This window comes from Odocoileus virginianus, chromosome 5, assembly GCF_023699985.2.
Source record: "Odocoileus virginianus isolate 20LAN1187 ecotype Illinois chromosome 5, Ovbor_1.2, whole genome shotgun sequence".
Classification (NCBI taxonomy): Eukaryota; Metazoa; Chordata; class Mammalia; order Artiodactyla; family Cervidae; genus Odocoileus; species Odocoileus virginianus.
This window is the reverse complement of record NC_069678.1, coordinates 51,718,004-51,742,014: the sequence shown is the minus strand read 5'-3', so window position 1 is coordinate 51,742,014 and position 24,011 is coordinate 51,718,004. Positions and strand designations below refer to the sequence as shown.

The following is a 24,011-nucleotide window of genomic DNA, read 5'->3' as shown; positions in this document are numbered from 1 at the left end:
TGTGCATTGTCTTTTTACTTTCTTGATAGTGTCCTTTGATGTACAAGCATTTTAAAAACATTGATGAGGTGTAATTTATCTGTTTTTTCTTTTGTTCCCTGTGGTTTTAGTATCATATATAAGAAATCATCATAAATCCAATGTTAAGAAGATTTACTCTGATGCTTTCTTCTAAGACTTTTATAGTTTTAGCTTTTATGTTTGTCTTTGATCCATTTTGAGTTAATTCATGTATATGGTGTGAGGCAAGGGTTCATTCTTTTGCATGTAGATATCCAGTTTTCTTTGTTACATAAGTTGAAAGAAACTCTCCCACATCAAACAGTCTTTTTCTGAGCATTTATTTTAGGGCTTTCTAGTCTATCTCAGAACTATATGTCTATCGTTATACCAGTGCCACACTGTGTTGATTTCTGTAGCTTTGTATTTAGTTTTGAAATCAGGAACTGTATGTTTTCCAAATTTGTTGTTCTGTTTCAAGATTATTTTGATAATTAATAATAAAATATTTTAAAGTACATTCTAAACAGCTTGTTTTTATAAACTGTATGTGTCATGTGTGTGCAAATGACATCCACAATTTATATTTTAAGTCTGCCCTGTCTTGAGCTCTAGACTTAGAACTGCCTGACATCTCCACCATGCTTCTTAATGTTAACAGGTCAAAAACACAAATTTTAATCTCTTTGAATTGTGTTTCTCCTGGCTTCCATACTTTAGTAAGCAACATCACACACTTTTGGAGAAGGAAATGGCAACCCACTCCAGTATTCTTGCCTGAGGAATCCCATGGACAGAGGAGCCTGATAGGCTACAGTCCATGGGGTCACAAAGAGTCAGACACAAATGAGCAGCTTTCAGTATCACACACTTTTTCTCTACCACTGCTCCTATCCCCATCCCCACCGTATTCAATCCCTCAACAAGTCCTGTTGGCTTTTCCTTCTAAACATCTCCCCAATCTGACCACATCCATCCCTATTACTGCATCCAAGTTACGGTCATTATGTTCCCCCAACCCCTGATCCAGTCTACTCTATTTACAGAAGTCAGGAAGTCTGAGAAAAGATGAATTGTAGAATCTTACTTTGAAGACGTTTGTCCATGTATTCTAGGATTAATCTGAACATTTGAATTATTGCAAGAATTAAAGATCCAAATGCTAGGGATCCTGTGTGATATCTGGACAAAGATAAAATGAGAATAAAGGTTAAAATATTTTTACTAAGAACTAAAAGGATGTTAGTTAATTTTTATTAACTAAAGGGTAAAAGGGTCGATAGAAAAGAACTTCTAGTCTCTTATTCAGATTGACAAAGGTCTCCATAGAGGCCTTTAAACCATATACATCCATTTTGTACTTCATCTACAAAAATGATACCGATAGCCTATCATTTAATATTGATTTTATGTTTGAGCTGAGCAATGAAGAAAGAGAGACAAGTTCATCCTTAATCTTTAATTTAGTGACCTCCCCTACTTCTTCACTCCAGTAACCTTTTAGAAGGATTGGCCTCTGTAGGGGTTAAAAATAAAATCATGACTATAAAACCAGACAAAGCCAATGGACATTCATGAATCTTGAATTATACCTCTGACCTCAAGTACTTTGCCACTTTAATTATAAGCACACTCAACATAACTGGGAAGACAGATGTAGTGTCCAATGTGAAATTTACCTTATGGCTCGTCCAAATGCAGTAAAAAGTGGATAGGGTGGGATGTCATCAGGTTTCTTCAAGGCCCAATAATAAGAAGCAAAGGCACCAGCAAGGGCACACTGACCCAATGCAATGACAAAGTTTATAAGCCAGAGAAAGACGAATAGATTGAGTAACTGGAAGGTAGTGATGTATTGATGATATAGGCTCTTTCCACCATAGAAAGCAAAATGACACTGAGCCCCAGGGCAAGCTTTGGCAATTTCAGTTGAATTAAAACCCTGCACTCAGAAAAAAGAAACCAACAAGGATAATATAATAATACTATTCCAAGATCATGCCTTCCCTGCCTTCTCTTGTGTAGCCCCCAACTGCTTGTCCTGCTCCTCTTCTATGAGCTTCTGCTGTTATTTCTATTTGCTATAACATCACTTTATACAGTTCTTTCATGAGTTATGGAAAAGCATCTCATTTTACCATTACATGTTCATTAGTCTGCATCCACTGTACTTTTACATTTACTAGTGTGGTTGTTGACTGTACATGCTTCTTAGGTATAAGACACGACAAGGGAGCTCAGGCAGTGGCAGTGCTTTCTCTCTGTTCTGCCCACTGTTCTCCGTCCTAACAGCTGACTCACTCTCCCCATCTCTACAGTGATCCTCATCAGTGCACAGCGTCTCTACTACAGGAGCATTCCTGCAACAGTTGTTGGATGAAATGTAGCAGAGTTCTTTGCTAAAGTAAATAAAAGAGTTTCTTTTACTTACCACTGGGTCACAGGTTTTATTTTCATGTTCACATCGCCCCTGTGGGGCTATGACTTTGTATATAGGTGCCCCTGATGTAGCCAAGTATCTGAGTGAACTCTATTAAGGTTCAATTATTTGCTGGTAGATTGAAAATAAATGGACAAGAAAATCATGTGTGGATAACTCAAAAGTGTACTGAAAGGCTAATTTCAAAAAACTTATAATCTAATAATTCATTCATTTTAAGACCCAGAGTAACATAACATGGGTCAGCTACACTGAGTGGCCCCTTAAAAGCAATGAAATATAAAAGAATGTGTCTTTTTTTTTAGGTATTGCAAAGGAGAAGTACCATATGTGTAGATAAAATAAAACAAAATCTACCATATGACCTATTTGAGGGGAAATTCAATTGGTTCACTTTTTTAGAACTTAGCAGTCATCACCATCATCATTTCAATTATATCTTTAGGATGTTTCTAGTCTATTCAGGATGGAAAGGTATATAAACTCCCAGCTTCTGAGTAATAATGTGGACCTGAGGTTTAAAAGAGGTCAATTACCAAAGGATACAGTGCTACCACAGCCCAGTAGGAAATGCAGACTGAGAGGAAAAAGAAAGTTAAAGCTGGATAAATTAAAGTACTAGGGATGTATCCAATGGCTCTGAAATAAAACAAATAGTTGAAATTCAAAATGATACAGTTACAATTTCTCAATTAAAATTTCATCTTTTAGAACTAGACTGCATTCATTCAAAGAACAGTGGTAATAACCACTGACTCCTTTTTGCTGGTGTATTCATAGTTGGTTTTAATTTTTATTTATTTATTAAGTTAATAGCATTCTTTCAGTACTTATGTTTGATTCCTGCCAAAAGTTCTCCAAACCTTCTCCTCTTTGGTTATTTCTGTCTAACTCAGAAAGACTTCATGCATTATAATCATGGTGTTTCTCCCTTTTGTTTAGATATTTAAAATTGCAGAGGATCTTGACAATCATCTGATCAAATGTGAGAATCCATCTCTAATTCAAGAATCCCTTCTGAACTGTCTTCAGAACATGTTCCTTAGTCTCATATGACACAGCTTATTCTATTTTCTGAACAACCAAAGTATTAGGAAGTTCTTCTCCTGCATGTAATTCACATCCACTACCTTCTGGAGGAGAAATGACCACCTTTTCCATACAGCAACCCTTTAAGTAACTCTTTCATTTTCCAGGATAAATAAGTACTTTGATATTTCCTCCTAAGATATGCTTTCTAAAATATTCACATACTGATTACTCTATTACTACTTTTGAATAATTTTTTAGCCTATGATGCTAAATTAACTCTATGTTGTTTGATATAGCCACTGAGAACTACAATGGAACTATTTCTACTCCTAATGTATTGACACATTTTTTTCTTCAGTCACGTCATGGGGCATGCATAATCCTAGTTCCTGGACTGGCTGATGGAACCCTTGCCCGCTACAGTGGACGCGCAGAGCCCTAACCACGGGACCACCAGGGAGTTCCCACACTGACGCATTTTAGATTCTTTTTTTTTATTTGTTACCTTCTCCAATTCACTATTTAGACTATGCTATCCTCTCTTTCCTCCAGACACTGATGTGAGTGAAACACTGGGCATCCCTATGATTACCCTGTATTCTCACGCCAATTTGTTCGAGCTCTATTTTCCTTTGAAAAAAAAAAAAACTTTAATCTGTCACAGTAGTAACTGCCCTTTAAAACACACATTCACACACACACATTTAGAGGCATAGCAGTTAGAAAAGTGAATTGTACAATATCATATTATTTAAGTAATAACCCAGCAAATCAGTAGCTTTCAGTGGCTAATGATAGGGCTTCAGTTATTGTGAGGGCAGATTTAATTTAGCAAACTGCTTGTTAACTATTTCAAACACTGGCTCTAGGTGGCACTATTATTATTACAGATGACGATTTTGTTAAAACAATCCTTAAAGACTATTTAAAATAATTTGGTCCTTGGTCATTAACAATCCAGTTTCCATTGTTCTTAACAAAGAACATGATCTGTTGGCTTTTAGTAATACTTTCTTTGTTGTTTCCATGCATTATTCAAAAGTTTAATGTATTATCTTCAAGTGACTTTTCGAAATAGTTTAGAAACTGTAGGTGTTATTACCTCACAGCATGAATTTTATGAAAAATTGTGTTTATTTTGTAGCATTTTAAAATAAGAATGACTCTGGGTATACAATGTTCTTGAATTGAGAGCTATAGATACAAAACCCTATAGTCTGGTGCTGCTAAGACCAATTACTCTGTCTACTGGCAAATTTTGTTACTTATACAAAACTAGCAAGAGCACATAATTGACTTTATAGAATTACAGTGATCTACAGTTCTGCAAATGATATCAACCATCAGTATTAACATACGACTCAGTATGGGAGTAATACAACATATAATATAACTAACTTTTATTAGCACTTTATCACTTACTTCCACATAAGCTATCCTCCTAGCATATATTTGGTGTTTTAAAAAAGTGTTAGTGCACAGACTACACAGGTTTTAGCTTTATTTTGCTCTAAGATAATTGATGTTTGGGGATTTTGAAAGACTTGTTAGTGTGAACTTTTTAATATGTGGCAAAGTCTGAACTTGAACAAGTTTTCTTGAATGGTAAGCAGATTTAACAAGTCATCTTAAAGGGAAAAGAGTCTGGGGCATATACAAATAAGCAGTGACTGATATGAATGACGGATATACATTATGCGAGTCTCTCCATCAAGGCCTTACTTGCTCCCCTCCTTCAGCAGGGCGATGGAGATACGGATTCGGTCCCTGAGGAAGATCAGCATGAGGATGATGAACAGTTCAAGGAGGCAGAGTATTACCACTTCAAACAGGAAAAAAATATTAGTGTGCGATGCAAATCAACCCAAAGAGCAAACTTTCTCTGCAAATATTAGACTGATCTTCATGATGATTTCTGCCAGCTCTGACACTTCACAATTTAAGCAGTGCTACCTCTCCAAAGATGCCAGTTTTAGAAATTCACTTTTAAAACCTCTGAGAAATGCTTTAAAAAAAATTCTGGATTAAAAATTTTAGCTAGAATTTAAACAACTGTGTTGGACAGGCTTCATTTTATCTATGGAAACATTTTGCACCACTTGTAGAAATGAGAAAATAGGCATAGAAGAAAAAGAAGGACTGCTTTAGACAACTCTATTTTAGATGTTTTCACTTGTAAACTTCTTTGAGTAAGAGAATCATTACAGAACAAAGTTTGTGAGCTGCTGCCAGGCTCACAATGCCTCTTAATTGATCTTGCTGAGGGACAGGGTGGGGCTCTGGGATGCCACATTTTTAGTTTGTGACCCCACCCATCATGACTGCCTTGATGCAATCAGTGTAATGCCAACCCAAGCTGTGTAATAAAAGTGAGAATTCAAATTAAAGGAATCTAGTTCAGTTTTTTTTTGCTCTACCACATTGTGAATCACTGTAAGTATACATATAACCCCTCCCTCCTGAGTCTCCCTCTCACCCCTCAATCCACTCCTTTAGGTCTAGTTTAGTTTTGAATTGACATTTGTATGCCTCTTGAACTAAGAGTTATACACATTAACTGTGTCAAAACCATATTGATGTAAGTGAACCTGCAAAGAAAGAATAAAGTGTACGAGTATAAAGAAAGAGAGCAAATAGAGGGAATCTTGGTTCCATTTTGGATTTTTGTTTCCTAGATCCAGGTCCACCTGGATAGCTGCTTTTCTGCTATTTTGAGTTTGGTGAGACACTTCTCTGTTCTTAGAATAAATGCCTCTGCCTTGCCTCCAACTTTGTTTTTACTTGAAGCCAAACAGCCCTAATTATTATATTTCCTCAATTCTATGACATACCTTTAATTTAGTAATAACCTTTGAGGAAAAGTAAAAAATCCTTTATTAAATGTCTGTCTATTGATTATAAAATGCATCCTAACTTCAGAGATGTTAAAAAGTGAGAAGATATGGAGTCTAAATTAAGGAATATTAATAACAGATTCTGAAATCATGAAAGAAACTTAATAAAAAGTTAAATTCCTACCCATGAAAGGATCCACTCTACAACGTTCCTGCTAGTTATTCTGCTCATGTCTGAACACTTCCAATCAGAGGACACTCATTATTTTATTCTATTGTTATACCACTAAGATTCAGATGTTTATCATACCTCAGTTAGTATCTCCAAGTGAGGAGAAACCAGTTAACCCAGAGATGTGGGAGGTTCTCAGTAATATAACATCTCCCTGCTACATCTTCTTTTATTTCAACTATGTATTTATGTTTTTATGCATAATTGATTCTTTTAAAGCTACACTGAGCCCAAAACTGTGGACTGTAGCCATATTAAGCTAAAATCATTATCTTCTTTGGATAAACTTAAGGATATAAACTGTATCAGTCACTTTATGTTTCAAATTGCATAGAAAAAGAACATTGCATATTAAATTTGTACCTTTACAAAATTATATTATTGTAAATGGTTTTATTAAAGAAATTCAGCACCATTTTGAATTTATATATTCCCTCCTTTTGTTTAAATAAGAGCAAACAATAGAAACATATTTTTTGAGACCCTACAGAGAAGCTGGTATAAATCTAACTTTATCAAGGAGGCTGGGGTAATTAATAGAAATGAGAATAGAACCATCTTCTAATACAATCCAAGACTCATAAAATGATAATTTTTATGTGCATTACTTCACATATTTTTAGTGTTTCTGTCAATAAGTATAATTTCACATGTATACCCTTGTCAGTGGTGCTGAGAATTATAAGCACAGAGCAAATAATGTCTGATATTATTTCATAATGGATTATGAAAGTTAACACTCATTTGAGGAAAGATAAGTATTCCTAGACTTGAAAATAAAAACAAGCTCTGCATTTTCCTCAAAGTACCTCTCTTAACTTTTCCAATGGCAGATTCTATCATCTCAATGATTTTGCATCGAAGATCCTTAAAAGACAGCAGCAGGATGACCATAGAACCTGTAACTAACATCCATCTGAGAGTAAAACTAGAGCTTTCAACACATAATGGATGAGATTTGCCATCTTCAGAAATGATACGTAACAGTATGTGGACTGCTGACGGATATAGAGTCACTCAAATTCAGGAAAAGTCCCAAGATACTTGAATTTTATAGTAAAAAAAAAAAGAAAGAAAGAAATGGCTATCAATGAAGTTCTTCTGAAATATAATTGAAAAAACTAATGTGTTATATTATTGAAGGGAATTAGCTGCATGAGAGCTAGAAATGGGAACCCAAAGAGCAAAAATTTGGCATTTTGAGCTAGCACTATCCAAGGAACAGAGAAACACTGAATATGGCTGACACAGGAATCTGGTGGGGGCTTCTGTGCAGCCGGGGTAGGTCATGTCACCAGACATAGTGACATGCTGTGAGCCTGTCTCTGAAAGCCATCCAAATGACTTCTGGGTGAAGTGGCAAAATTAAGTTTTCAGATTTATGTTAAGGGATTCATTCTGGAATCATGATGCTGTCCAAGATATTGCCTCCTCTTAGGCTGTCTGGGCTCCTTACCAGGCTTCCTCAAACTTATCTTGCCTGGCTCGCTAACTTCAACAATATAGGAAGATGAATTTTTTTTTAAAGCACCATGTAATTAGAGATCATTTTAAAAATATTGATTAAAGAACATGAATCTCTGTAAAGAACAAGGAATAGTATAATAAAAACTATTAAAGCCATCGTTGAAATCATCTACCTTTCAAAATTCTGTTAATATTACCTTTAACTAACTCAATCTAAATAAACACTAAAAAAATATAAATTTTTAACTAACTCAATCTAAATAAACACTAAAAAATGTAAATTTGTAAAAATTACTTATAATTCCAATTCTATAACAAGTAGTTTAAAAGTCCTGTCATGAAAAACTTGTTTCTTCATTTTCTTTTTTCTTTTTCTGGTTTTAAATGCATTTGAAATATCAAGCATTTTTTCCCTTTAAAATATCTCTCTTAGATATTAGATTAATGGCTATAAATGTCTATATCTGACTCATGTTAAGTTGAAGGCAAATAGCTTGAGATCATTGTACAGTAACATTTTCTTAGATTATATAATAAATTCCCCTCAATGACCTTCCATACTATGACTAGTAGTATTATAGACACTTATTTTAATGATGTTAGCAATAGATGTATTTAACAAGTTATACCAACCCAAGTTTTCTTTGGACAAAAAAGATGCTTTCTTGTTATTACAATTTTAACAAAGCAAGTTTTTAAAATCCACTCACTAAGTGCGAACCATGTTTGTTTCAGGCGAAAGTACATGCTTATGTCAGTCTGAATCCCAATGGTATATACATTTAACTGAGAACCTGGATGTTCCTGAAGACGGCTGTATTCTAGGTAACAGCGCCATATTCCTTGAAAAAGAGAGAAAAGTAGACTAATATAAAATGTTATTTTCTGAAATATAAGCACACATCTACATGAAATTGATTAGCATGGTCATTTTCACAAAGGAAAGATTCCCATTTACACATTAAATATTTTATGTGCATCCAACAGTCTAAATGTGCTATTATATTCAACATAAATTTTTTCAGTATCTTGTTGGATGACCAAGGCAACACCCGACTTTAAATGTCCTTTTAATTAGAAACAACCTAATGTCCATCAGTAATGACTGGTTAAAAATATTATAGTATATTTACACAGTAGAATACTGTATCTCCATATAAAGAGGAGAAAGTCTCTAGTGATAGTGAATGATCACTAGATGCTTTGTTAAATGAAAAAAAGAAGTACAAAATTATAAAATTTATAAGATTATAAAAATTATATAAAATATTCTATAATTCATATAAGAAGTAAGGACAATATATGTATTTTCTTATGCATACATAAAGTATCTCTGGGAAGATACAGGAATACAGTATTTTCTGTATCCCTTCACTTTCAAGCTTCCAATTTCCTTATGTTTTTGTAACTTCTATAAAGAACACAGCTCCAGTTTGTATGTTTATATTTTAATCTGATAATATATATTATTATTATATAATAATATAATATATATTATATATACTATATTATATATTATAATAATATAATATATATATTAATATATATTAAACCTTATAATCTCTGTATTCTAATTGGTGAGCTTAATATATTTAATGTATTGCTATATTTACTTTTGTTTCAACCATCTTTGTTTTTGTATTTCCTGTTCTACTTTGTATAAACACTTCCAATTCTTGTCCTTTAAAAACCGATCAGTTTTTGTTTCTTTTTTTTTTTTTTCCAATTCACTTTTTTTTCTCAAAAATTTTTTTTTTTCATTTTTTTTCATTTATTTTTATTAGTTGGAGGCTAATTACTTTACAATATTGTAGTGGTTTTTGTCATATATTGACATGAATCAGCCACGGATTAACTTATATTCTGTTTTCCCCCTTTACTGGTTTAGAGATATCTACTATATTTTTAGAATAAATTACTCTTGACAATTGACTGTGTACTTACTAACCAAGTCTAAAGTCAGCCCAGGAAATATAAGAACCTTACATTAGTCAATAATCATCCCAGTCTGATTATTTCTCTGTATTTTACTTATGTACAGTTATACCTCAAAAAATTGGATATTATCATTATTTTGTACAAAGTTTCTTAAGTTCTGTGCTGTGCTGTTAGTCCCTCAGTCATGTTCAACTCTTTGTGACCCCTACAGACTATAGCCTGCCAGGCACCTCTGTCCATGGGATTCTCCAGGCAAGAATACTGGAGTGGGTTGCCATGCCCTTCTCCAGGGGATCTTCCCAACCCAGGGATTGAACCCAGGTCTCCCACATTGCAGGGGAATTCTTTACTGTCTGGGTCACCAGGAAGCCCTACCTACACATTTACCAATTAATTTTCTTTGCTCGCCATTCATTCTTGCATCTCATACATTTTTGCGGAATCATTTTTCCCTTTAGTATTAATATATGTCTACTTGTAAACTCTAGTTTTTACTTATCTTAAAATATCTTCAGTGTTACTCTCATTCTTGAAAGATAGTTTTGCTGAGTGTACAGCTATGTAAAGTGAAGTGAAGTCACAAGTCACTCAGTCGTGTCCGACTCTTTGCGACTCCATGGACTGTAGCCCACCAGGCTCCTCTGTCCACGGGATTTCCCAGGCAAGAATCCTGGAGTGGGGTGCCATTTCCTTCTCCAGGAGATCTTCCTGACCCAGGGACTGAACCCTGGTCTCCCACATTATAGGCAGACGCTTTACTGTCTGAGCCACCCAGGGAACTCCTGATAGTGGTATACTCAGGAAAAAATGTCCTGAAATTTTTATCTGACCAAATTCCAGTATAAGCCCATAGTACTGCACACCCAGGGAGGGTCAGCTATAGGTGGACTGTTATTTTTTTCTTAGCTCTTTGAAGGTATTATTTTGCTCCTTTTCTTGCTGTCAAAAAGTCTTCAGCTTAACTGTTCCTTTGTATGCAATCTGTCTTTTCTCTCTGATCGTTTTTATATATTTTGTCTTTAGTATTCTGAACTTTCACAATTTCTTTCTTTTACATCATTAATTTCTTGCTCTCTAATGTATCATTCCAAACAATATACACGCTTATTTTCCTTTCTCCCACCTTAAAGAATAAAACAAAAGAAAATCTATTTTTGACAGTCTTACTCCATCCACTGCCCGATTTCTTGTCCCTCATTGCAATAAAACTCTCCAAATAGCCCTGTATATTGTCTGTCTATAATTCCTCCCCTCCAGTCCTCCCTCAATCCACTCTAATTAGGCTTTTCTTCCTCATTATGCTACCAAAACTACCCTAATCAGATTACCAATGATCTTGCCATATTTATGTATCCAAAGTCTATTCTCAGTTCTTATCTTTCTTGACCTATCTGCCCCATTTGACATGGTTTATTGCCCCCTCCGTTTTTTTTTTTTAACTTGGCTTCTATAACATCACATCCTTTTAGTTTTCAAAGAAGACCCATTTCTCCTCAGTTGTCTTTGCTGTTCCATTATCTTCTCTCTGACCTCTTAATGTTGCAGGGCCTCTGAACTCAGTCTTTGGTTCACATCTCTGCCTACACCTAATTTCTTGGTGATCTCAGCCATTCTCATGGCTCTAATAATCCTGATTCCTAAATATATTTATTTAGGCTAATTTTCTAACTCTGTACATTCAACTGTATATTCAACTGCCTATGTGACATCTCCATCTTAATGCCTAATAAACATCTCGAACTCCACACATTCAAAATTACACTTCTGACCAATCCCCTTTCTTAACCAAGCTTGCTCCACTCAAAACTTTCCTATCTCATGTGTGCATGCTAAGTCACCTCAGTTGTATCCAATTCTGTGTGACCCTATGGACTGCAGCCTGCCAGGCTCCTCCATCCAAGGGTTCTCCAGGCAAGAATACTGGAGTGGGTTGCCATTTCCTTCTTCAGGGGATCTTCCTGACCCAGGGACTGAGCCCAGGTCTCCTTGCAGGCAGATTCTGTCTGAGCCACAAGGGGACTAAAGTCATGATCATTTCACAGCTCTCCTCTGCTCAAAACCCTACCTTGTCTCCCTACTTCACTCAGAGTAAAAATAATCTAAGTCTCTGGCCCTCCAGAAATTCCTCATCTCCCATTCTCCCCTTTATTTGGTACACTCATCCACGCAAGCATTCTAACTGTTTCTTCAACATGCTCCCATCTTTAAGACTTTGCTCTAACTGTACTTACTGTCTGGAACTTCTCCTGTTATCTCCAGGGGCTAATTCCATTTTGTCCTTCAAGTGTTTTCTTGGATCTCCTCTCAAAAATACCTACCCTACTGATACTGCAATTTGCACTCCTTGCCCTACCATGATACTCTCAATCCCCCTTCATCTGTGTCTATTGTTTCTTTTTTCTGTGCCAAGTATCACCTTCTAATAGGCTTAGTTTATGAGCGTCAAGAGAGTAAGAACTTCTGTCTTTTTGTTTACTGTTCTTTCTCAAGAGCCTAGAATAGTGCCTATACACAGCAGCTGCACAACTGATATTTGTTGAATGAATAAATGAAAAAATGTATGACTAGATATAGATGTCACTTCTCTTATTCTTCTTGGTAGAGCTTCCTGTGTCTGTGAGTTTATATCTTTCATCATTTCTAGAAAATTCTCAGTCAATACCTTTCAAATATGCTGATACATGTTAGGCCCTTCTCAATCTGTTCTGTATCTCTCTTAAATACAGAATCATATTTTGTCCTCTGTTCACGTTCTGCTGTATTCTGAGTAATTAATTCAGAATTTCATCTTTCAGTTCATTAATTATCTATTTTACTATTTAACATATTTAATTTTGAATATAACACTTCATTGCTTTGTTTTGAAAAGTTCTATTTGATTCATCTTCATGTATGCCTGAATATTTTTGATGATTTCTTATTTTTTAATTGTATTTTTAATTCTTAAACATTGATTCATGTTCTGTATCAGTCCATATCTGAATTTCTTAGCGACTTCAATCTGAGGTTTACCGTTTCTTTTGTTTCTTGCAAAAGACCATTTCCTTACGTGTTTGGAAATCTTTGATTGTAACTCATACATTGTTCACTTTAACCTGTTGAAACCTGGTGATTTGAGAAGGTGCTTCCATCTAGAGGGGATTCATTTTTATTTCTATTGGCAAGCAAAGGGTACTACGACACTAGGGTCACTTCATGCGTTTTCTAGGATCCAGGAGCTACTCCAGGAGTTTCCGGCCTGACCCTCTACCCCTCTGCTGGCTCTGAGTCTCCTGGTTGTAGCACTGGGTGATCTACCCGTAATCTCACATGTGCCTCCTGTTCAGGTCCCCACTTTTTAGCTTGTGGGTTGAAAATGGTTTTCCTTTCTGGGATACTTCATTTCTAGTAAGCTCATGAAAAAAATAAATAAAACAATACAATATAATATGCCATCATTTCATAGCAAAAGGACCCTTCAGATTATTTAGTTCCTTCACACTGGTGGATGTGAAAGTCTCAGCAGTTATTTTCCAATTTATTTTTCTATTCCTATCTCATTCCTGTCCTAGTGTGTGTTTGTCATTAAAAGTATGTTCCCTGGCCTTCAAGTCCTCTTTCCTTAATAATATTCCTGCATAATAAGAAAATAATAAATACCATTTATTGAACAATTATTATGGTGGCTCTCTAAGTACTCTATATACATTATTTATTTAACACTCAGATTCCTGTTATACAGTTGAGGAAACTATGAAATAGAGAACTATGTACTTGCAGAGAACTGTGCTTTTTCCAAATTCTAAATAGATATTTATAACCATGGTATTATATGGCTATCCCCTATGTCGCTCTTAATTTGTTATAATCAGTGAGAACTGTTCACATGCCCAAACTCTAAGACAGAAAAGGGCAGGGGACACTTTGAGCTCCGAGGAAGAAAACAAAGGCTTTTTGACAAAAAGTTTTCTTGGGAGTTTCAGATTAAGAGAGAGCAATTCTTATATTCCTTCATGAGATTCATGGGCAGCTGCATAACATGAACAGATAAGGAGTGATACATGGAGTCACCTAAACGACTGTTGAGAAACTCAGTGAGGATACCGAGCAGGATAATAACAATAACTCAAGACATACTGAGTATTTACTGTGTTCCAGGGATTGTTCTAAGAGCTTTATATTCATTGTCTCATTTAATTCTCACAGTAATGGTATAATGGAGATAACATTATTGTGTTGATGATATGGATAAGGAAACTGAGTCTTATAATCATTCAGAAACTTTTCCAAGTCCTCCAATTACATTATGGAGACAGGATTGGAACTCAAGCTAACTATAGATTTTTGGTATTCTACATTCTTATACTGATATGTGTAAAGTTCTTCTTCTTTGGGTGACAGAAATAAGACAGTGTTATTTTGGTATCTCTGACTATAAAAGTCTCATTGTTGATGTAAATGGTGCTTTAGGAAAATCATTCTTTTGAATAGAAACCTCTCAAACATTCATATACTGGCTCATACGTTTATCAGAAGACTGAGAATAAGGGCTATACTGTTCACTGATTCTTTGCGACCCCTTAGACTGTAGCCCGCCAGGCTCCTCTGTCCATAGAATTCTCCAGGCATGAATACTGGAATGTGTAACCATTTCCTTCTCCGGAGGATCTTCCCAACTCAGGGATCAAACCCAGGTCTCCTGCATTGTAGGCAGACTCTTTACCATCTGAGCCAACAGGGAAGCCCCCCCCCCCTTTTTTTTTTAATGTTTGAATTTCACCTGTACTGCATTTGGCAGAACTGAGTTAATAATTAGAGCTCAACCAAAAGTAAAGTAACTCTCCATCCAATAAGTGTAATTCAGAATACTTGCCTCTAGAGGGTGATGGCCCATTATGGAGTACTGGCCAATTATTAAAGTGTGTGACAGTACCTGGATTAAAAGTCCTAAGTTGAAAGAGAAAAATAGATCGATCACACATCTATAACTATGCAGAGCTGGGCCTTTGATCAGATAAAAAGTTAAAAGACTAAAAGAAATTGTCTGAAATAGTTTTCATTAACCTAAATGGGATTCTTTTCACCTCCTTCTTAATACTCATGAGATATGAGACCAAAGACTATAGAGAAAAAGAGAAGAATATTTTGATAGCACTTCCCCCACCCAGGATAAAGAAGAAAAAAGTAACAGACACTGTATGCAGAATTAAGTAATTTTTCTCAATTTAACACCTTTAGGAAGACAGTAAAGAAGGATAAAATTTACTGGAAGTAAAATACTTTCTGGTAATTGACAATGGCAACTGAAAAGAAAAAGATTATTTTGACATTTGGTGATTTTAAGATGGGTGGATACCTACCATAAGCTATGATTCCAATCACACCGAAGGTGAAGATCCAGAAAAGCAATCCAGCTGTGAACCTCAGGAGCATCACAAACATCCAGCTGAGGAGCATGGCAATAGTCAGGCCACTGGAGGATAAAAAGCACAACAAACATAGAGGGCCAGTGTGCTAAACATAACAAACATAGCAAGACAACACTTATTTCTATTCCAAATAATTCTTGATTATTTTATCTGACTGTAGAAACATTTATGACATTAAAAAGTATAAGCAATTCTTTCTGTTAAGACTTTCAAGGGAAACAATAGGATCATCAGAACTTGATACATGAATCATTTTTGGTGCAGCAGCTGGTAAATGCAAATTCTGTGTCCACAGTTGTTTCAGGAAAAATCACAATTCCTATCTGCTGCAGTCTTATTTTTTTCCTTCATACTTACGCACCAAGTGATAAGCTACAAAGCATATCCATGAGATGTTATTGCTGCTCTATATACCTGGTCACTAATGAAAACCATATGTGATATAACTAGCAGTAAGAGAACAATCTTAGGGCAGAAAGACGAGCAAAATAATTGTCCTACACAGTTCCTGAATCCATGATTTTGTAGCCATTATCATTCTGGTCTAATTATCTCTAATCGTTTGTGATGTCTAACATCACCAGACACTTATTTCAGATCCCCAGTGATCTGTGGGCCATTATCTGGAGCCGGGATAAGACCTCTGTGCCTCCTGGGCCATGTGACTTTATCAAGCAATCAAGAGCATGACTGTTTTCCTTGGTTTAATTTCTTCCTGGGGTTTGATTGAGTCCTGGGGGTACTTCTTCCCAGCCCCACTATATATCCAGGTTAGAGTCATATTGGATTTTTCTAAGTGATTTCATCAAAGAGAACTCAATAAAATTGGAAATTTGGCTGATGCCTCTATTAAGACCTGACACCGCTGGTGATATCTGCAAGTTTCCAAATAGCAACAGACAGCCTGGCACAGTTACCGAGCTTATTGTCTTCAGATGTTATCTTTAAGAAGAAACTATTAATAATACTGTCACTGGATAGATGACAGCATGTACCAGAGTACCTTCTCAGTGCACAGTCTTACAGAGCCTGGGCTTTTAATTTAGAAGCAAACCACAGATACTTTAATGCTGAACTATGCAGTCTGATTGAAAAATTATTCTATAGCATCAGACAAGAGGGTTATTAAAAAAAATATTGGGGCAGGGGGTGGGAGGCTTCCCTGGTGGCTCAGTGGTAAAGAATCCTCCTGTCAATACAGGAGACACAGGTTCAATCCCTGGTCTGGGAAGATCCCACATGCCGCGGAGCTGCTAAGTCCATGTGCCATTAACTATTGAGCCTGTGTTTTAGCGCCCCAGAACTGCAACTACTGAAGCCCTCACCCTAGAGCCTGTGCTCGGCAACAAGAGAAGCCACCGCAATGAGAAGCTCCCACTTGCTGCAACTAGAGAAAAGCCTGTGCAGTAACCAAGACCCAGCACAGTCAAAAATAAAAATAAATAAAATAAACATTTTAAAAACAAGATCAGAGGGGAAAAATAAGAACTATAGTTCTTGACTACTTGTGTTTTTAATTCCCACTTAAAAAAATTTTGAGTACACTAAGTCCCAGCATGTCAGAGTTTGGCTTTATATGCATGAAACGGATGAGAACAGAGAGTTGATAATAAAGGGAGGTGTTTATGCTCTAGTGTTTAGTCTCTGGGTAGAGACTGTTTCAGAGTGTGTGAGGAGGACAGGAGAATCTGTTATAAATTATACCTTTCTCAGGTGAGAGTAGAAAAGCCAAAATAAAGAAGAGACAGAAATTATCTAGTGATATTCAGGCCTGACAATAGGGGCACCAGTTTCCTATCAAGTATCAACTACAATCCCTGCCATGGAGATATATCCTGAAACACACTGAAAATAATTACTCTAAGACAAAGCGCAACAATGTAAAACCTCACAAAACTGTCTAGTTTTATAGTTCTAAAAACTGCTGCTGCTGCTGCTAAGTCACTTCAGTCGTGTCCGACTCTGTGCGACCCCATAGACGGCAGCCCACCAGGCTCCCCCGTCCCTGGGATTCTCCAGGCAAGAACACTGGAGTGGGTTGCCATTTCCTTCTCCAATGCATGAAAGTGAAAAGTGAAAGTGAAGTCGCTCAGTCGTGTCGGACTCCTAACGACCCCATGGACTGCAGCCTACCAGGCTCCTCCGTCCATGGGATTTTCCAGGCAAGAGGACTGGAGTGGGGTGCCATTGCCTTCTCCAGCTCTAAAAACTATTCCCTAGTATTTTACACACGATACAATTTTGACTTTATTAAGCACCTTACTTAAATATATCTATCTTGTCCCCCTAGTACTTTGATAACTGTTTCTTAAACCCACATTTTCTATGTATCTCTACAGTCCAAGAACTGTACTAGGACTCTGGAAAACAAAGACAAGTTAGACATAGTTACCATAGTAAGAGTTCATAGTTTATCAGAGGGAAAGAGGCGGGTAAATAAAATACAAGATGGTAGGTGCTATACAGAAGATAGATATGTGTGTTTACAAATATGTATGTACACACATACACACACACACACAATGAATGAGGAACACAAAGGCGCAAGTAATTTACTATATCTAGGGAAGTTAAGAAGATACCATAAGTGACACAAAAGCTGATTTTAAATAATGACATGAAGTTTCCCAAGGCACAACAGCAGATATTCTAGGAAAGAGAATAGAATGTGCAAAAACACAAGGGTGTAATGGTCTGGGAATGGGTGTGCTATTTGCTGTGTTTAGAATATAGGGTTAATCAAGAAACATGGATGGAGATAAATCTGGGAAAGTAAGTTGGATAAGTTATAAGAGTTCTTGTAAGTATATGAAGAAGTTTCCACTTTATTCTTTGATTACTAGGGAATCATAGATGCCTTTAAGGTACTTAAGGTACAAGAAGGTGACACAAAAGCCAGATAGTAATGACAGCCTGAGGGATATCAAACACATGTACCTGCTCTGGAGGACTGACTACATTTTCCTTTATGTTTAAGAATGCAAATCTTATGTCTGAAAATTTAAGATCTCTTCCTCCTTTCATATATGTTTTTCAGCTTTTCATAAGTACAGTTAGTTTGATGATGATGATAACAAATGTTATATGGAAGGGCTGCATTAAAAAATAAGAATGATCCTTTGGAGATCAAGGGAAGGACAAATTTTATATGTAGTGAAAGGCCCACACATACCACAGTGAGGCCCCATGGGACTTGAAATATATGAATACTCTTACTAGTAATTTAATGAGTAAAATTAAAATTTACATTCTTATAACTTTTTGCTAATATTGGGCAGATTTCCAAATATTTTGGGCTCTTCACTCTGTCTGAAAAAGAAACTGGCAGGAACTGAAATCTGAATCAATCTCTCATTCATGAATATGAATGGGGAATTTGATGAAAGAAATTCTACAAAGATAAACTCAGAATGGGGCTGGAGACGAAACACTTATGTTTTCACTTACATGAGAATCCAATACCATGTTGTTGCATAGTCTTCAAACACCTTCACTCCAATTGCCCTTGCATCAAGGGCTTTATTGATACCACTAAATTCAAAGAAGAAAAAAAATCAATTATTTTTTGACTACCACTAAAAAGAAATGTTCTTGTTACAATAAAAGGAACTTGGAAGCTGATGTTCTAAGAATATTTTTAGAAACCATTTATCGCTAGTGACCCTTTTGCTAGCCACAAGAATACATGAGGTGTCACTTTGGTGAACCTACAAAGGTAGCTACAGCTACACACGGAGGAAGCATTGCTTTCAAGAGTGGTAAACATACCTTTTTTCCAACATATGCAACATGCCCTCAGTGTTGCAGAGACCTCACTATAAGACATGAATTTAAATAAGATCAGCTTCTAACTTATAAAGTCCATAGAGCTAAGAGTAATTTCCCCTTCTTAATCTTCTGACACTCTGTAGCAGAAGGCACAAAGAGGCACATGCAGAAAAGTACACAATAATTAGCATCCAGCTGGATGGGTTATCAAAGTGAACACACTTGGTAAGTACAACATAGTCATTCCTCCCCGCCATGTCCTCCAATTACAATACCTTTCCCTTCCCCTAAAATAACCATAATTTTGACGTTTGTGATTATAATTTCCCAGTTTTCTTAGTTGTACCATATATATATGCATCATAGTGTAATTTTAATTTAGTTGGGCTTCCCAGGTGGCACTAGTGGTGAAGAACCTGCCTGCCAGTGAAGGAGACTTGACAAGAGATGTGAGTTCGATCCCTGTATTAGGAAGATTCCCTGAAGGTGGGCATGGCAACCCACTCCAGTATTCGTGCCTGGAGAATCCCATGGACAGACGAACCTAGCAGGCTACAGTCCATAGGGTCACAAAGAATCGGACACGACTGAAGCAACTTAGTACACATGTGCTTACTTCAAAATTTTATCAATGGAATTGTACTATTAGAACAATACATTTTTGCAATATATTTTTTATTTTCAATTCAACAACTGAGCTGTGCAATGATACTGTGTTTATATTTGTATACACACATCTATGTGCATGAGAAAATTATATTTCCAAATAACGTGGAACACCACGATGCATACAGCTAAGAGAAACAGAAAATTTACTTCACTGTAAATAATAATAGAAATTCAACACAGTACAGCACAGCAGCATCGTGGTTGTTTCACCTTTCTTAAGACTCCCTTTCATTTAAAATAGCTGGCAGTTTTATTATTTCAGTCATTTTTTTAAAAAATGATGCTTTAAAAAATCATGGGTTTTTAAAATTATGCTCATCCAAAAGTAAATTATATTAAGGTGTTTCAATATGTTTCCTGATGTCTCATTTATGTACCTGTTGATGATGAAAGACTTAACCAGTTTGAAAAACATAATTGTTCTTTCAAATTCACTCTGCTTTTTCCTTTGGTTTTCTTAACGAACACATACCAACTTCTCCAATCCACAGTGACATGAATATTTCAGAATAACACATAATTCTTCCTCTATAATGCTTAACCTAACAAAGCTTTAGTTCAGGGATAATAAAGGGGTGCATCAAAATTGAAAATGGGGATGTGATCAACATACTTTGCAGCTCTTCTGAGTTCTGCAGCATTTCTTGTCTTTCCACTTCCATCATCAAATACTGTCTTATTTCCTACTGTTAAAGTGCCATTTTTAGTAGAGAAGTCTGGGAAACATCTCTGGAGAACTGTAAAAAATAAATTAAAATTATGATAATCACTTTTCTTTCTTTACGATGTCCTCTCTTTCTTCAGCTTTCTGTTGTTTATAATCAAATGCTTGCTTGCTAGACACTATATAACTTGCTCAGTATAGATAACTGCCCATTACTTGATAATCAGATTTTTTGATGATTCTAAGACAGACATGGGAAATAAATACAATCATAATCTGAAGCTACATTTAAACTTGATTATTTCATACATGGTATATTCATTAAGTAACCATAAGCAGGACACGTAGCACAGGTTTTATAAGAATAATACTGACAACCTCGCTCTCATACTAAACACATCTTAATAATAAGGCTATATTTACTTGTATTAGATGAATTTAGTTTTGTTATATTTTAAAAAATTCTTAGATATTCCTTGAGTGAAACCTTGAAAACCAGAGTTTAGTGAATAATTCTTTGAGAAATAAGCATCGGCTCAAACTTTAGGCTACTAAGAGAACCAAATTTTTATTTATTTATTATTTTTTTTTTTTTTAATTTTTATTAGTTGGAGGCTAATTACTTTACATCATTGCAGTGGTTTTTGTCATACATTGAAATGAATTAGCCATGGATTTACATGTATTCCCCATCCCAGTCCCCCCTCCCACCTCCCTCTCCACCCGATCCCTCTGGGTCTTCCCAGTGCACCAGGCCCGAGCACTTGTCTCATGTACCCAACAATAATTTGTCTCTCTTCCAGCTTTTTCATTTATCATTTTTTTTAAGAGCGGCTGGAAATGGAAATATAAAGCCATCAAAAATGGCCCATACTTTGTCAACTAGCATGATTTCTGAGAGTTTATCATTCAATCTTTTATGTACTTGTTTTTAATTCAACAGAATCTTTGCTTCTCTACAAATCTCTATTACTAAAAATGTTTTAAAACCTCAATTTTACAGGAAGAAAGAGGAGGAATCAGGAATGGTTTATCTTTATATTTTTTTTTACAAGAAGTATTACAGACTTGCAGGGGTTGATATGGAGTTTAAACCTGAAAATATGAAAGCAGTTGATATAGAGAAAGAACTGTCTTCATAAAGCTTTTCCTGACTTATCTGGCTTTAAAATCAGTTTGTCTACTCACCTTCATCTTCTGTAGCATCTGTAATAGGGATGAATGCTTCAGTATCCTCTCTTTGTCCTGCTCCTCCTGGCAAATTTGACATAGTCTCTACCAGATGATTCTATTCCCTCTCAATTCAACCGTATTTCTGCCTCCACCTCGCCATGGAAACTGTCCTCCCAGTAATCCCAATGACCCCCTAACTGCCAAAACTTCTAACTACTTTTTACTCTTCATCCTGCTGGAGCCCATTACCTAGCACAGTGCTTGGGACAGAACAGAACTCAGTAAATCTTTGCTGTTGAATGAGTAATTTTTCTGTTGAATGAGTCTTTGACACAGGAGACAAGCCCTGCCCTTTATAACTCTCTCCCCTTGGTTCACAGGCCCAGGTTCTCTTCTACCCCCTCTTCTGCCTTTTTGTTTACACCTCTTCTTTTTGCTTCTTCAATATGACTGATCCCACATACAGAACCTCCCAAACTTGTTTTATGTAGTATTTCTGGACAGTAACTCATCTAGGCTGTTACCTTTAATTACTAAATATGCTCATTATATTTTTGGAAACTAGAGAAAAATTCTTGAAGCAAGATACAAAACTGTACAGAGTTTTACAAGCTACAGTGAACTATATTAACATTTTGGTGCATTTCCTTTCAGTCTTTCCTCTGTATACATTTTTTTTGTTGAGAGTTATTAACTATACAGAAATGAGATATTATCTCTTGTTTCTCTCTTTTATTTTTACTTATTTCCATTTATAAAATCTTTAATGAGTGAATTTTTTTAGCTGCATAACATTGTTTCAAGTACTATATTTAATTCCCTGTTGGGGGGATACAAATTGATTTCAATGTTTCCTTCACTAGACTTTGAAGGACTGTGCCTTATTCATTTTTGTGTCCCGAACGTGGGCTTCCCTGGTGGCTCACTGGTAGAGAATCTGCCTGGCAATGCAGGAGATGTAGGTTTGATCCCAGGGTCAGGAAGATCCCCTGGAGAAGGAAATGCCAACCCATTCCAGTATTCTTGGACTGCCTGATGGCAGACTTGGTAAAGAATCCACCTGCAATGCGGGAGACCTGGGTTTGATCCCTGGGTTGGGAAGATCCCCTGGAGAAGGGAAAGGCTACCTACTCCAGTATTCTGGCCTGGAGAATTCCATGGACAAAGGAACCTGATGGGCTACAGTCCATGGAGTTGCAAAAGAGTCAGACATGACTTAGCAACTAAACAACATCCCCAAAGTACATTTTATATTGTGTGATCTAAATAAACTATAATTGTAAAGTCGGGGACTATATCTTATATACCTAATGTATCTTCCGTGGCTAATGATTCATTTTTACCCTTTTGCATAAAAATCTGTAACACTGTTCTTAACTACAGACACTGTTGTTTAGGGAATCCTGGTTAAATGCAGTTGCTTGCCAGACCCACAACTTTGATGGAGGGTCTTTAATGATCCAGAGAAGAATGATGGGAGCATGTAAGACATTGTGTTTGATGGTTGCTAACTCAATGGTACCTGACTTTCTACTGAAACTGACGATTATGATCTTTCTTCCATTTTAAAAGAAATATGTACTCCTTGTGGAAAGAAGGAAAAAGGAGAAAGAAAAGAGAAGACAGAAAATGGCCATAGTTTTGCTATCTCCAAAATAAGCTCAGTTCAGTTGCTCACTGGTGTCCGACTCTTTGTTATCCCATGGACTGTAGCACACCAGGCCTCCCTGTCCATCACCAACTCCCAGAGCTTACTCAAACTCAAGTCCATTGAGTAAGTAATGCCATCCAACCATCTCAATCTTTGTCATCCCATTCTCCTCCTGCCTTCAATCTTTCCCAGCATCAGGGTCTTTTGAAACGAGTCAGTTCTTCACATCAGGTAGCCAAAGTATTGGAGTTTCAGCTTCAGTATCAGTCCTTCCAATGAATGTTCAGGACTGATTTCCTTTAGGATTGACTGGTTGGATCTCCTTGCAGTCCAAGGGACTCTCAAAGAGTCTTCTCCAACACCACAGTTCAAAAGCATCAATTCTTCGGCGTTCAGTTTTCTTATAGTCCAACTTTCACATCCATACATGACCACTGGAAAAACCATAGCTTTGAGTAGATGGCCCTTTGTTGGCAAAGTAATGTCTCTGCTTTTTAATATGCTGTCTAGGTTGGTCATAACTTTTCTTCCAAGGAGCAAGCGTCTTTTAATTCCATGGTTGCAGTCACCATCCGCAGTGATTTTGGAGCCCCAAACAGTAAAGTCTGTCACTGTTTCCCCATCTATTTGCCATGAAGTGATGGGACCAGCTGCCATGATCTTAGTTTTCTGAATGCTGAGTTTTAAGCCAACTTTTTTACTCTCCTCTTTCACTTTCTTCAAGAGGCTCTTTAG

The 24,011-nt window shown here is 36.3% G+C and overlaps 1 protein-coding gene across 12 annotated transcripts in view; it reads right to left on the bottom strand.

Moving 5' to 3' along the window:
* The window catches only part of SLC44A5 (solute carrier family 44 member 5), a 436,507-nt gene that overhangs the window by 33,339 nt on the left and 379,157 nt on the right, over nucleotides 1–24,011 (bottom strand). For all 12 annotated transcript variants that reach the window (XM_070467910.1, XM_070467914.1, XM_020902923.2 and 9 more), the window contains 9 exons: nucleotides 20,402–20,525; nucleotides 18,799–18,882; nucleotides 15,283–15,395; nucleotides 8,716–8,847; nucleotides 5,195–5,294; nucleotides 2,987–3,079; nucleotides 2,432–2,519; nucleotides 1,680–1,942; nucleotides 1,088–1,182 (listed from right to left, as the gene is read on the bottom strand). In XM_070467910.1, the coding sequence (XP_070324011.1) occupies nucleotides 1,088–1,182; nucleotides 1,680–1,942; nucleotides 2,432–2,519; nucleotides 2,987–3,079; nucleotides 5,195–5,294; nucleotides 8,716–8,847; nucleotides 15,283–15,395; nucleotides 18,799–18,882; nucleotides 20,402–20,525 (1,092 nt within the window). The remainder of the gene's footprint in view (nucleotides 1–1,087; nucleotides 1,183–1,679; nucleotides 1,943–2,431; nucleotides 2,520–2,986; nucleotides 3,080–5,194; nucleotides 5,295–8,715; nucleotides 8,848–15,282; nucleotides 15,396–18,798; nucleotides 18,883–20,401; nucleotides 20,526–24,011) is intronic.